Source organism: Neodiprion virginianus, chromosome 7 (genome assembly GCF_021901495.1).
Source record: "Neodiprion virginianus isolate iyNeoVirg1 chromosome 7, iyNeoVirg1.1, whole genome shotgun sequence".
NCBI classification, from domain to species: Eukaryota; Metazoa; Arthropoda; class Insecta; order Hymenoptera; family Diprionidae; genus Neodiprion; species Neodiprion virginianus.
In genome coordinates this window covers 22,677,116-22,690,065 of record NC_060883.1, presented here as the reverse complement: position 1 = coordinate 22,690,065, position 12,950 = coordinate 22,677,116, and the positions used below count along the sequence as shown (strand labels likewise).

The window sequence follows — 12,950 nt, the reverse complement described above, 5'->3', positions numbered from 1 at the left end:
ACGGCTCGACTTGGGCTTAGACAATCACAACTCGAGATTTGAGTCTATATACAGCCAACAGATCGACTCGCAGGAGTCCAAGTCAACCTGCAATAATGGAAACTTTGTACCTCAGTCCGAAGCACAGCTAAAACCACAGGCAGCATCTTGCAGCAGCAGCAGTAGCAGCAGCAGCAACAGCAGCATCACCTCGGAAGACAGTCCGACTAATCTACCGTTGCGAAGAACGTCGAAGACTTTATCTTTCGGAAAAAGAAGGGGTCAGGAATCGATCGGTTTTGATTTATCTGAAGCACGCGATTCGTCGGGTTAAATGTTTTGTCTAATTATTTGCAAATTTCTATTTTGTTTCAGGTAAACAACGAAGCAAGGATCAAAATCCTGCCTGCAATCACCTGCTGTCTTCGAAAAAAAAGCGCAGTAACTGGGTACTGAAATTCAATTGCGCCAAGAGCAAGGGATCCAAAAGTACGGACATACCTGGCCAGGGAAATAACAACTCGGAATGCGTCTGCACCGGATACAGAAGAACGGAAGAACTTCCCATGGGCGCTGGTGTCGTATTCAACAGCTCTTCGGCTCCTCAAAGTCCAATTCTTGGACCTCTGCCTTCTAGTCCGGTTATCGACTTGTCCCGATTTAATCCTGAGGAATATCCCATGGAGGTAATGTTTTGTCTTTGCCGATCCCTTCAAGTTTCTCAATCCCAGTTTGACACAGGCTTGAAAAACCTGGAACAAATCAGAAGACATTTATTACAAAACCAGAAATTTGATACATATTGAAATAAACAAGCACGAGTTTCGTTTTTCCACGCGGCTTAAGCTAGCAGCCAGAATTAGCGTAATAAGATAGTGAAATGCGAAAATAAAATTATTGTGAAATACATTGACCCCCTAATACTTTGATAAAATTATGAGGATTAAACTGGACTACATTTTTCTATTTCTAAAAAGTTTAACACATTTGGCAGCTAACTCTGGCCGCTAGCTTCAGCTTCATGTTTTTCAGTATGCAGATATTTTTTATGTTCAACCGCAATGCAAAAGCGAGGCTTGAGATTATATCTAGCTGAAAGGAAGTAACTTGTTAATTTTTACTATCGAGGAAGGTTTTCGTTTAGAAGGATTTTAAAGGTACAACTTCGTAAAGTCATCAAAGATTGTCTTGTTTCAGGACTGCGACGAGAGGGCTAGACTTCAAAGAGCCAGGGAGATGGAAGAAGGTGTAGAACCACCCCCGGGATACAAACCTAATATCGCAACTGGTATTCAGGTGCATCCTAATGGAATAACGGTCGATAGCCTGGCCGCGTTGTTTCAAGCAAATGCTGGAATTCAGGCCGCAGCTCTCACCGCTCTATCGCAGATTGATTTTTCCCTAATTCCAAATATCGAACGACCTGCGCATACTCAGGTTAAAAAGTCTTGCCGATATAGAAATTGCCGAGTAATAATACTCAAAGGTGTGAATAATTATTGCAAGTTTTCGTTTCTACCTAGGTCGATTACGTTCACTGCCTGGTACCTGATTTACGATCAATCACAGCCTGCTCTTTTTACTGGGGTAAAATGGACCGTTACGAGGCAGAACGTTTGCTAGAGGGCAAACAAGAGGGAACATTTTTGCTGCGCGATTCTGCCCAAGAGGAATTCCTCTTCTCGGTTAGCTTTAGAAAGTACGAACGTTCGTTACACGCGAGAGTCGAACAGTGGAACCACAAATTCAGTTTCGATTCGCACGACCCTGGTGTTTACGCTTCTGGAACGGTAATTTTTGGCTTTTATAATTTTGCGGAAACTGAAGGGGCGATCTGAAAAACCGACAATTCAATACTAATAATACGTTTGTGTACTTCTAGGTATGCGGCTTGATAGAACACTACAAGGACCCGTCTTGCTGTATGTTCTTTGAGCCTGTGCTGACGATACCGTTGCATCGTACATACGCTTTTCCGCTGCAACATTTATGTCGAGCGATTATAACGACTAGAACAACGTACGACGGTATAAACAAACTGCAGCTACCTAAAACGTTGAAAAGTTACCTCAAAGAGTATCACTATAAGCAAAGGGTTCGAGTAAGGAGGCTCGATATCGAGAGTGATCTTCAGTAAAACGAAAGCTATTCTATTCGTAGCTGAGATCCCAGTTGAGTTTCATGTAAGACGCGAGTGTCTTCGTTTACAATTTACACACACTTCGCTTCTTTTCACTTAAAATTATCCGATCTAAACGATAAGTTACTAAAATGGTCACAATTTCATATCACAAGATGCGGTTATATTATTTGAAAAAAGACACGCGGACGCTTCTACTGTCCTTTAAGTCATCCATTCATTCATTCGTGTTAATATTTGGCAAATCTATTTATTCACCCTATCTATAGTACTGTAAAATAAAATTTCAGAGATCAGAATAACATAAAATTAATCTCGTAGATGTGCCTTTCGAAAATCATTAAGAAACACTTTCAAAATAAGCCTAATTAATTGATCGCGATTAAAGCTGTTTTGTCGGCAAGAAGAATGGTGTCGATGGACGTAGTATAATTTTCGTGTTCTTTCAACGGAACCTGCGTTGTACATACATCATTACGTTACGAAAAGTTTAATACCTGTGTATTTAATTAAACGTTGAAAAAAATTTGTACCTTATAAAAAAAAAGTATTATGATTGGAAAAATTTATAAGATATCGGACTGACAAAACTTAATTGAATGAATCACACGAATCTCGAATAAACATAATATCGTATAAATTTAACTTGATCCGTTTAATCGTGACTTACATTCTTATTATATTTATCTGAAATGATAATTGAATGATGATTTCACGTTTGGATGTTTATATATCGTGCACCAATCATATTTGTTGATGCATATTGACGAGTAGTTAGGAAAGAGTAGTAGGAAGATTTTACCATATTACCCGTGTCGCAGAACTAATCGTTGTTTTCTCTTTAATTCGTATGATAGCGATTTATTATATATTATTATTATTATTATTATTAAATCAATATTGATTATTGTAATGTTAAGAACATTAGTTGGAGGTGATAATTTTTTAGTAATTGTCCAGCTAGAATGAAATATAATACGACGTATAGTTTGAATACCTAACTACTTAATTAAAAGGTTAAATTATAGTTTTTAATTTTCGTTGTGGGACAACTAAATATTATACATTCAATATGTTAAAACATGAGCAAGCTAATGGTGGGATCATATTAAAAGTTATTTAATCGAATAAGTATACACTGTAATTTTTAAGAGCAATTCCATTCAAGCTCTGTGTCGAAAATTCAAAAGTCAGGGAAAAAGCAACGCATAGTTGCGTAATATTTTTGAGAGGCTTGTTACATTTCTTGAGAGAAGAAATGAAAAAACTGTAGAATACCGCATTCGAAAAACAATATAATATTAAGGTTCAGATTCTTAAATTCTCTATATTAAAAAATCTTCCCAATTAGAGAAATCTCAATTTGTTGAATAATATTTATTTAACTAGTTAGTGGAACGATGACAAAGTAAAAATAGTATTGTAGACTGATAGGTGTATTAGATTAGAAAACTGGTATTTTCGATCTATAATATATAATATGGAACTTCTGTCAAGCCCTGCCTGTATATACATACATTTATCATCTCTATTTAGAATTGGATTTTTCGTCGGCTAAAATCACATTGCTCATTTGTTTCCATTGTTTTCTCGACAATACTTTTAGAGTTTTTGCAGATAATAGATCTTTTCTAGGCATATAAAATGATGACGCGTAACACGTCGGTGAGATGGGTGACAGGAATAATTGAATCCTTACTTCAATTTAGTAGGCAACATCTTACGCATGCTCTATTCAACAATAATTGCGAATCGAGTATCATGGCTTTTTATAAATAAAATATGTCGTATATTCGATGCGTATTATATTGTACATACTGTAAATTATACAATATCATTATTACATACATATAATAAAGATTGAAAACCGAAAGAATTCTTCCCTGAATATATACAGTTTGTTATTTCTGGTTTTCCCTCAATCTCTGATTCGGTGGTATCGGTGATCAAACTAACATCTGAGCCGCTGATGGCACCAAAAATCTGTAATTGAAGAGAAACAACAGGCCAAACATAGCCAAGAGAAAAGTATCTGAATTATCAATCAGGAAAATCACTTCTAAAATTTCGAATGAAATTATACCAATAAAATTAACGCGGATACGGGAAATGAGAATAATCACAGGAAACAGGATTTTCCGGAATTCTCTGGGTAGGAATAAAACTTGGAACCAATAATGCAAAGAGCTCGCTGGATTTTCAATCGAAATACGAATAACTTTGTACAGCTGCACGTGACTATTCTAGGACCAGAAATATAGTTTCTAAAAAGGATACGAATAACGTATCTCTCCCATTTCTCAACCATGTAGAGCTCCGTTACCAGCGTATATCGAAAGTACCAATAACTTATGAAGGACCAGACTCGTTCAAGTATTCCAATCATCGTCGCCAAGATTCCCCTGAGAAATGATCGGCAATGAGATAAAACACTCGCGCCAAGAAATATGACTGTCAACAACGATGAGGAGAGAAGTTGTACAAGTGGCGTACTTAAAATACAATCTGTGAATAAGAACTGGTGAAACCTACCCAATGGAAAATTAACCAAACTGATCGAGTGTCGCAAGCGTATAATCAGTGGGTAATTAAGAAATGGGAAAACACGTGAAAATTTAACGATTTTGACCTCCAGGCAAATAACTTATCGTTAGACAACGTGTACAACCGATTTAGCAAGACGTAGTCAAGGCCGTTGTTTGTATTGCCTACTTGTTACTTACATATGCAACAGTAAAACCTATTGGAAAATAAATTACCTCGGGATTCGATAAACCAAACCGCCAAATGTTTTTACCCTAAAAAACGCAAGTGACAGATGTGATGTCACGATCTGACGACTTTTTGACAGAAGTTACGAACGAGGAATGATCTGGCTAACGATAGTATCGACACGACGTCTCTTTCTCTCTCTCTCACTCTGCGCTGTGATTGGCTGAGCGCCCGCCCCCGGCCAATCACGACGCATGACGAGAGAGACAGAGTGTACATGATGAGTGTATCAGCCAGCGTTGCCAACTCTGATGAAATTAGAATCCGTTCAATGCAAAAAAGAAAAAAAATTGCTTTCTTATGAAATATTGATATTTAGGCAGGAATCCGAAGAATCTGAACGAAATGTCAAGACTGGTAGTGAAATCTCTGAATATTGTCTGTGAAATTGAATCAACAGTCTAAAAATCAACAGTTTGTGAGTTTCCTGAGAAAATATCCACCAATTAGCGTCTGTAATTTTCAAAAGTACTTATTTTCTGTTATTTTGACAAGTTGGTGATCCGGAATATTGAAAATAAAAACACATTACATAAGTAAAAATTCCTAATATCTTTATACTTACAATTAAGATTGTAGGATATAAATCTGTCTGTGTTATGTCGTCATTACCATTTATATGTTTCTAAGAAAATTCTCCGTGTTATAAAGCGAATAAATGAAATATATTATGTATTCCTGTACTTCCCGAGTTTCACTACCGTCAAACATCACTTACTAAAATGATAAATGTGAAGAATTATTGTGATTTCATCTTAAATGAGAATTCCAAAGAATTGTTTTGACGCCGTTCAAAAAATTAAACGTCTAATAGGTTGGCAATGCTGGTACAAGGACGATCATATCGATAGCTAGAACCGAACAACGTTCGAGCTCGATTAAAATTGATCGACGTAGAAGTAGCGACCTGCGACAGTTAAAGATGGAGCCTGTCACGTTTACGTTTGTCGTATAACGTCTGGGTTGAATGTATATGTATATATATATATTTATTTATACCTCGAGTAAAATCCGTCTGATAAATAGAGGCACATCAATGCGTTGTTGAGGATAGATTTATACGTACATACATGTCGAAGTTAAATTATCTCGCAGAAAAACGGTTGCGGTAAATTCGATAATGTATAAGCTGATCCGTTGAGAGAGAAAGAGAACACAACACACACACGGCGTGTGAAACGAATGACGTTCAAGAGATATAAGTAAAAGAATCGGACGATTGTTCGATGTTGCTGCAAAGTGCTGTTAATGTGACGTAAAATAAAAAAAAAGAAATAAAAAAAATAAGCTAATAAAATATAATAAACAAAAAACCAGGAAAAGAAATTTTTGTGTAATGATTAAATCCGACAATAGTGTGAAAGCAAAGCGATTAATATCATTCGGAAATGAATTGCAATGGGGGTCCGCGAAGAATTTCTGAGGAAATCACCGACAGCTCTATGGACAATAAGCCGATAATCACCTGTAAGAATAGCGAAGGACGTCGACGTCTGTCTGTCTATCCATCTATCAATCAATCACACTCCCCCTCGTTTAACCTCTCAATTCACCCGATGACATTAAGACCCGTTCATTGTTATTGACGCCCCCCACGATCTGTCATCCTCCTACTTTTACATTCTCTCTGTCCTACTCTCGTTCCGTCGATTAGTTGAGTTTATTTCAAAGGTCACGATCTCAGATTTTTCTTCGAGATTACGACGAATTTACAGCACCCTATTAGTAAACGCGATATCGATAACGCCGAAATTCTTCTATGATAACAGAAGCAAATTGGTCTTGAAATTCTTACAAATACAACTACATTTATTTTTATATTCATAGTATATGATATTTTACATTACCCTACTTCTGCTGTCTTAATTTATTTTTGTTTTTTTATTTCCTCTAACAATCAGATGCAGGCGACGAGGATTTGTTTTTGACATTGAAAAGCAATCTGGTCCAGGCTTTGCCTCTTAATTCGGCAGAATGGCGAAGGTCCTACGGACGTCCCGTGAAGCAAGTAAACATCGAAGGATCGTTCATTCCATTTTCCAAAGACATACTGCCGACTGACAAAGATTGGCACTTAATTAAACAGCCAATATTTCACATCTACTGGAGCGAATGTACAGTGAGTTTGCAAATTTTATTCATCCTTTCTTCAGGAGGATGCCAATTGTTTTTTTCCTCTTCTTTATTCATACACGTTCATTTTCTAGGATGTGGACGTTTACAAAGCTTCGGTAAAAGACGATATCGATACGTGGCTGAAGACTCTGGCGCAGTACAATGTATTAGACTGGATGATAGTTTTAGTTGAAACCTATGACCTCAAGAAGAGCAATAAACTACTGCCCAGAACAACGGTGCTGGATAAAATTCGCAGTGATTTCGCTGCCAAGCACGGAGATAGGTAAAGTATTTAGAGTTTTTACCCGGATATTCGACACCTTGAGATATCTGTATAAATAGATAGATAAAAGAAGAAGAAGAAGAAAAAGAGCGAATAATTGACCGATTAATTATTTTCAATTTTATTCCAGGTGTTTGTCGATTATTAACCCAATAAAATCAGAATCACGATCGGCGGAATCTTGGCGGGGCTTGATTATCAGGATAAGACACCTGGTCCTCACCGCCTATGACAAAACGTTGCTACGTTTTGAAGAAGTTATTAGAGAGCAGAGAGAGAGAAGGAACCAAGTAGGATGGAACTTTTGCCATTATTTCCTTTTACAGGTATTTGAATTACGAATTCGCAATGAAAATAAATAAGCACAATCTGTGAGCTAAGCAGTAACACGTTTTATCATTTTACAGGAAGAGCTAGCTTTTGTACTAGAGATGTTGGGCCTTTACGACGAAGCTTTGGTGCAATACGACGAATTAGATGCACTCTTTACTCAATTTGTGCTAAACTCCAATGTCGGAGGTGAGATGAAATTTGAAATGTGTCAACTGCCTTGTTCGTCGCGTGAGATCTTCTCACACTCGATTAACCAATCCCCATTCCAGATTCGCCAGCGTGGTTGAGCTCGTTTCAAAGTCCTTTGAATAATTGGGCTGGGGTTAATTTAGAGAACGGAGTTGACCATCACCTGCGGCTTTTATTGGCAGACTGCAAAGCGTCGCTTTTAGATCTTAGGAGTTATTTATTTAGTAGGCAATGCGCAATGTTGCTGCTCATCAACAAACCGTGGGAGGTTCGTTGAAAGAATCAGTAATATGTCCGTTAATCATGCACAAGATTTAATTCTCGTTAACAGAGAAAATATGATATCGTCACTGACTATCCGTTGTTCCACCTGTTCAGGTGGCTCAAAGGTGCTTAGCCTTTGTGCACAACACTCTAGGCGAGCTAAGAATATTAGAAATTCAACGTCCTGAAGGTGCCGTTGAGTGCTGGGCCTTCCTGTGCGCTCTAGAAGTTTTACAAAGTTGCCAGATGTCTAATGTAAACATAGACAATGGCCAACAACTCGATCTCTGCTCTCTACATACAGCGAGTCTATGGGCGTTAGCAAGAGACAAGGTATGTGATTATCGCAGTTGGACTTGGTGTCTATAAAATTGGTGATATTGTACATCTTGAAGAAATTACTGTAAAGATTTAGGGATCTATTTGGAATGTTAACTTACGTCTCAGAAACATGTAGACTATTTTGTTTCCAAAATTATTGATAATTAGAATTTTATAAAAAGTTTTTTTTTTGTACCAAGCTACACTCTAATAAATAATTCTTATTACTTTTTTTGAACGTTAACTGTGATTTTCGATCTCCTATACATCGTCGTTTGTTATTTTATAACGACAATAATGAATGATTCGATTTTTATAATTCTAGCTTAAATTCAATAATTATAATATGAGTGAAAGGTTCAGCTTATTTATGTACGATGACGTCATAAATACCAAAGATATGTGCTTATATTACTTGTATCTTGAGAAATTACTCCCATTGGTTTTCAATAAACAGATAATCTCTGTTAAATTTGACGGCAATGTTCTTTGTTGCAGCTCGGAGACCTGGGAAAACTTTGCGGTTTAATGCCGGGTAGCGAACCGACCAGTGAGCAGCTTCACACAATAGTTTACCTCATAGCTGGAATGGGAGATTCAGAGCCTCAAGCCCACGGTAAACCGACGCCAACCGACAAGCTGAAGGAAGCATTGTCGTCGAAGGAAGCTTTCAAAAAACAATACTTGGAACACGCAGAGTTAGCTATGGGCACTTATAAACACGTCGGTCGCATCAGATCCGCGAGACTTATCGGCAAAGAATTGGCCCGGTTTTACAGCGAGCTTGGAGAGAATCAAAAGGCGGTGGCATTTCTGTCGGACGCGTTGAAAACGTACAATGACGAAGGATGGTACCAACTAGCGGCGCAGACGCAATTGGAACTGGCGGAATGCTATAAAGGAATGGACGACGTCGAGAGATACACTAAAATATGCGCATCTATAGCAAGCTCTCGGTCGTTGCACGTTACCGTGAAAAATATGTATTTCGAGGAAATGTTGGCCTATGCAAAAATGCTAACAGCTCCTCAGCCTCTCATAACTGATCTTGGCGACAGCTTTCAAATACTTAGCATGGAGGTCAACGTCACGGACAAAGTTATACAGGACTGCGTGGTTAGCATCGAAGTTTGCCTGCAGAGCTTTTTGCCAAGAGAAGTCAAATGCAACGGAGTTTCAATTTCCACCGAGGAGTATAAGAAACCCACAGTTCCGGTCAATAAAAGAAAAGGACAAAAGGCCTTGCCAGAAACGCGAGTTGAATTGTGAGCATTGTGGTAGCAGTAGTAATTGTCTTATCTTTTGACGGTTTTGATTTGAAACTATTTATCATACTGCATCATTTATTTTCACAGATTATCAAGATGTACGATCGATGATATGAAGCCTTCGGATCCGTGTTTAGCTCGTTTGCCAACTTATTCGTCGTTAGAATACAAGCAAGATAAAAGTTTGTCCACGGCCAGTGTTGTCAACAAAAATCTAAAGCCGTTGATAAAACGATCGGATAGCGCTAAGCACAGAAAACCATCCGTCAATTCAAAGGGAGATTTCAGTAAGGGTTTATCTTGCGAGGCGTTTTCTTTAAAGCCTGGTGAGAACACGTTCACCGTTAGCAGAAGAGTCGATCAACCGGGAGTTTACAAAATTGGCCAACTTTCGTTGATCGTCGAGAACAAATTGGAATTTTTATCTCCCATTTTGAATCCTCGTTTGTCGTATGAAGTCGCAAAGACTCAGCCTACAATATTCTCACAATGCACCAGAGATTTACTAGCTGGACTTCCTCAGGAAATCGAATTAGTCGTTTCAAGTGGTAGCGTCAAGATTACCGAAGATGCGAAAATAAAACTAAGGTCCTCTAGAGGTTTGGCACTTCAGGGGGTAGAAAATGGTCAAGTTATGGTCAGGGAGCTGGAAATGTCTTTACCGCCTTGCGAACCGTTTCAAAATACAACGCTCGTACTGAAAGTGTTGGCCGAACTTCCGCCAAAAAAAGACTCTTCGACTATCGAACACAAGGTTCGTTTGTTATTTATAAAATTGGTCATGTCAATGTCTCGAAAATTGTTTCTAACATCGATTCTTTCTTTCAGTTGAGCTTGCAGTGTCCTTGGGGAACAGAAGAAATCGTACCTCTGAATTTCGCACCCCCCCTAATGTCTAGTTTTAAATTGCACACCGCCAAACAAAGGAAGTTTCTCCAAATCGTTGTTACCGGCCTAACTGCTCAACGCCTGGAATTAACGGAGCCTAAATTAGTGAGCAACACCTCGGCGGATATTAGTTTTAAAAGTTTGAATCCGGTCGCGGGTCAAAAACTGGTTATCGGAAACGGTATGAACGTTTCATTTATGTGGGAGCTTGAAATTGGTAAAGACGAAAAGTCGACAGCTCCGATAAAGACTGACTTTAGCGTGAGATACATCCAGGTAAACCTGGCCGAAGAATCGGAGGAGAAAAATGCCGACGACGATCCTTTGCACATACGTAAACTTGCCGAAATGGACAACAAGGGAGAGATTTATAGGTGCAATTTCGACGTCGTCGATTACGTGGTAAGTGCCGACGAACTCTAACATGGATCAGACCTTTCGTGTAGTCGAAATCTAACTTTAGCCTTGTGTTTGCAGACGCTCTTCATAGTTTCATCAAAAGTAGAGGCCAGCGGAGGCGGAGGAGAATTTTGTCGAGCCGGTAGCATGTGTCACCTATGTCTGACCGTTACGCGCGTTGTAAATACTCCATCACCGACTCAGACTCCCCAATTGATGTACGAAGTATTGGCCGATCAAACAATGTGGGCTGTTTGCGGACGAACTGCTGGCGTAGTTTCGTTGGAGACTCTTGAAAAGCAGAGCGTCACTCTAGACGTTATGCCCCTGACTAGCGGCTATCTTCCATTACCTGTTGTTAGATTATCCAGATACATACCAGCAGCTGAACTTAAGAGCGGTGAGACTAAATTTTCCTACGAAATATTGCTAACAGGTTGTTTTCACTGCCTCAAATTCGTTGTTTAAAAATATTTCAGACATTTCTCGCAAGCCTGAGATGACAGGAGGTCCACGCCTAGAACCATTCAGTCCTGGACAAGTGTACAACGCTAGCAAAGCTCAACAAGTCCATGTTCTACCAGCTGCGCCATTAGAAACTAATTAATCAATCTATTCAACAACATTGAAACCCGTCCCAACAACCGTTAATTGTTACAGCAAGAATAAACGGTGAGGTAATTTCAATTTCGCGGCATGATTAATTCTCTAATATTATTCAGTCTAAACAAGAAGTAACGAAAACAATCTTATATTCTGGTTTTCAGGCGGAGCGAAGGGGGATTGAATTAGAAACTTCGATCTTTACCTCTAAAAAATTATACTGCAATTCCTGCTCAGCTTTTATAGCCATGCCATGTATTGAGGCTCGATTCTTTTTTTTTTTTTTATACTTGGTTATAATTATCATTGCAGACGAATATGTAGTATCAAAAAAACTTTGATACAAGGAACATTCACATATACTATAACGAAACATCACTCCTATAAATTAGTGCAATATTTTTCCTTTTTCTCTTTTCTTATTCTTCCATTATCTATCCACATCAGAATCTGCTGTGTATACATGGACGAGACATACTTTTCATAGTTATGATCAATTTAGATAGCTCTCAGTCACGTTCGCGCATCTGTACCAACAATAAGTACTTAATTTACTAATTAAAAAATCTAGAAATCATATGCTGGACTGTAGCTAAGCTGAACGTACTTACATTGCACAGGTATTTCGAAGTTGAAAATTCGATATCACAATATTTTTGCAGTGAACGATCGATTGAAAATGATAGATTATTATAATGGCAAATGAAAATTATTATTTCATGTGAATAGAATTCGTACGATGCCAAATAATTCAACTTTTCAAACTGATGATAAACATTTTCACGTCATTAGTAATATTCTTTACATCATATACGCAGCAGATATAAAAGTGTTTTCTTAAACAAACGATTTTGAAGTATCTAATCAAAATTTCGTTTATTCTATGGGAGATTGTGTGATGCTTTCATCGATATCTACAAAGAATTGTAGAAGATGAGAAAAAAGTTTGAGTATTATCCTGGACTAGTAAAGAATCGGTGGATAAATTTACTGAACGATATTAATGGCAAGATAATCGACATGATGAATAAACAATAGATACGATTTAATAATCACGAGTAATGGTGCACGATTAATTGTGTGAACGTTGAGCAGTCGTGAGATGAATATTTTTTAAATGTTGCCATGTAGCTTACTATAAAAGTTATTTTTTAGGTACAAATATAGGACTCCTATATTGTATATATAATGGTAATATATATATATATATAAAAATCAATACTCGACATCTGATATTTCTACTTTTACATTTAAAAGTCATATTGTTGTATTATTATTTTTTATACAAATCGTAAAGGGTTCTAAGAAGGTTCTTTACAGTAAATCTCCGTTGCTACTTTTTGTTACATTTCGTAATGCCAGTTCTATATTCCCGTTCGAGTCGAGAGTCGAG

General features: G+C 37.8%; 3 protein-coding genes across 7 annotated transcripts in view; 2 read left to right on the top strand and 1 right to left on the bottom strand.

The window, feature by feature from the left end:
* The window catches only part of LOC124309545 (alpha-taxilin), a 64,367-nt gene that overhangs the window by 34,322 nt on the left and 17,095 nt on the right, over nt 1-12,950 (bottom strand). For both annotated transcript variants that reach the window (XM_046773247.1, XM_046773252.1), the window contains exon 2: nt 481-731. In XM_046773247.1, the coding sequence (XP_046629203.1) occupies nt 481-547 (67 nt within the window). In that variant the 5' untranslated portion in view covers nt 548-731. The remainder of the gene's footprint in view (nt 1-480; nt 732-12,950) is intronic.
* Nucleotides 546-2,116, top strand: LOC124309496 (suppressor of cytokine signaling 5). The gene is made up of 4 exons (XM_046773165.1): nt 546-665; nt 1,177-1,416; nt 1,503-1,769; nt 1,862-2,116. The coding sequence occupies exons 1-4, from the start codon at nt 546-548 to the stop codon at nt 2,114-2,116; spliced, it is 882 nt and encodes a 293-aa protein (XP_046629121.1).
* Nucleotides 5,817-12,928, top strand: LOC124309541 (trafficking protein particle complex subunit 10). 4 transcript variants are annotated; one of them, XR_006909245.1, is made up of 13 exons: nt 5,817-6,358; nt 6,793-7,010; nt 7,099-7,292; nt 7,423-7,618; nt 7,700-7,811; nt 7,895-8,082; nt 8,193-8,411; nt 8,898-9,664; nt 9,755-10,421; nt 10,496-10,957; nt 11,033-11,354; nt 11,434-11,626; nt 11,722-12,928. XR_006909245.1 is itself a non-coding variant. In XM_046773240.1 (12 exons), exons 1-12 carry the CDS (start codon nt 6,280-6,282, stop codon nt 11,559-11,561), a joined length of 3,552 nt encoding a protein of 1,183 aa, XP_046629196.1. In that variant the 5' UTR covers nt 5,817-6,279; the 3' UTR covers nt 11,562-12,928. The 4 variants fall into 4 exon arrangements, 1 of the variants encoding a protein (XP_046629196.1); XR_006909246.1 differs by having other exon boundaries at nt 11,434-11,631; XM_046773240.1 differs by having other exon boundaries at nt 11,434-12,928.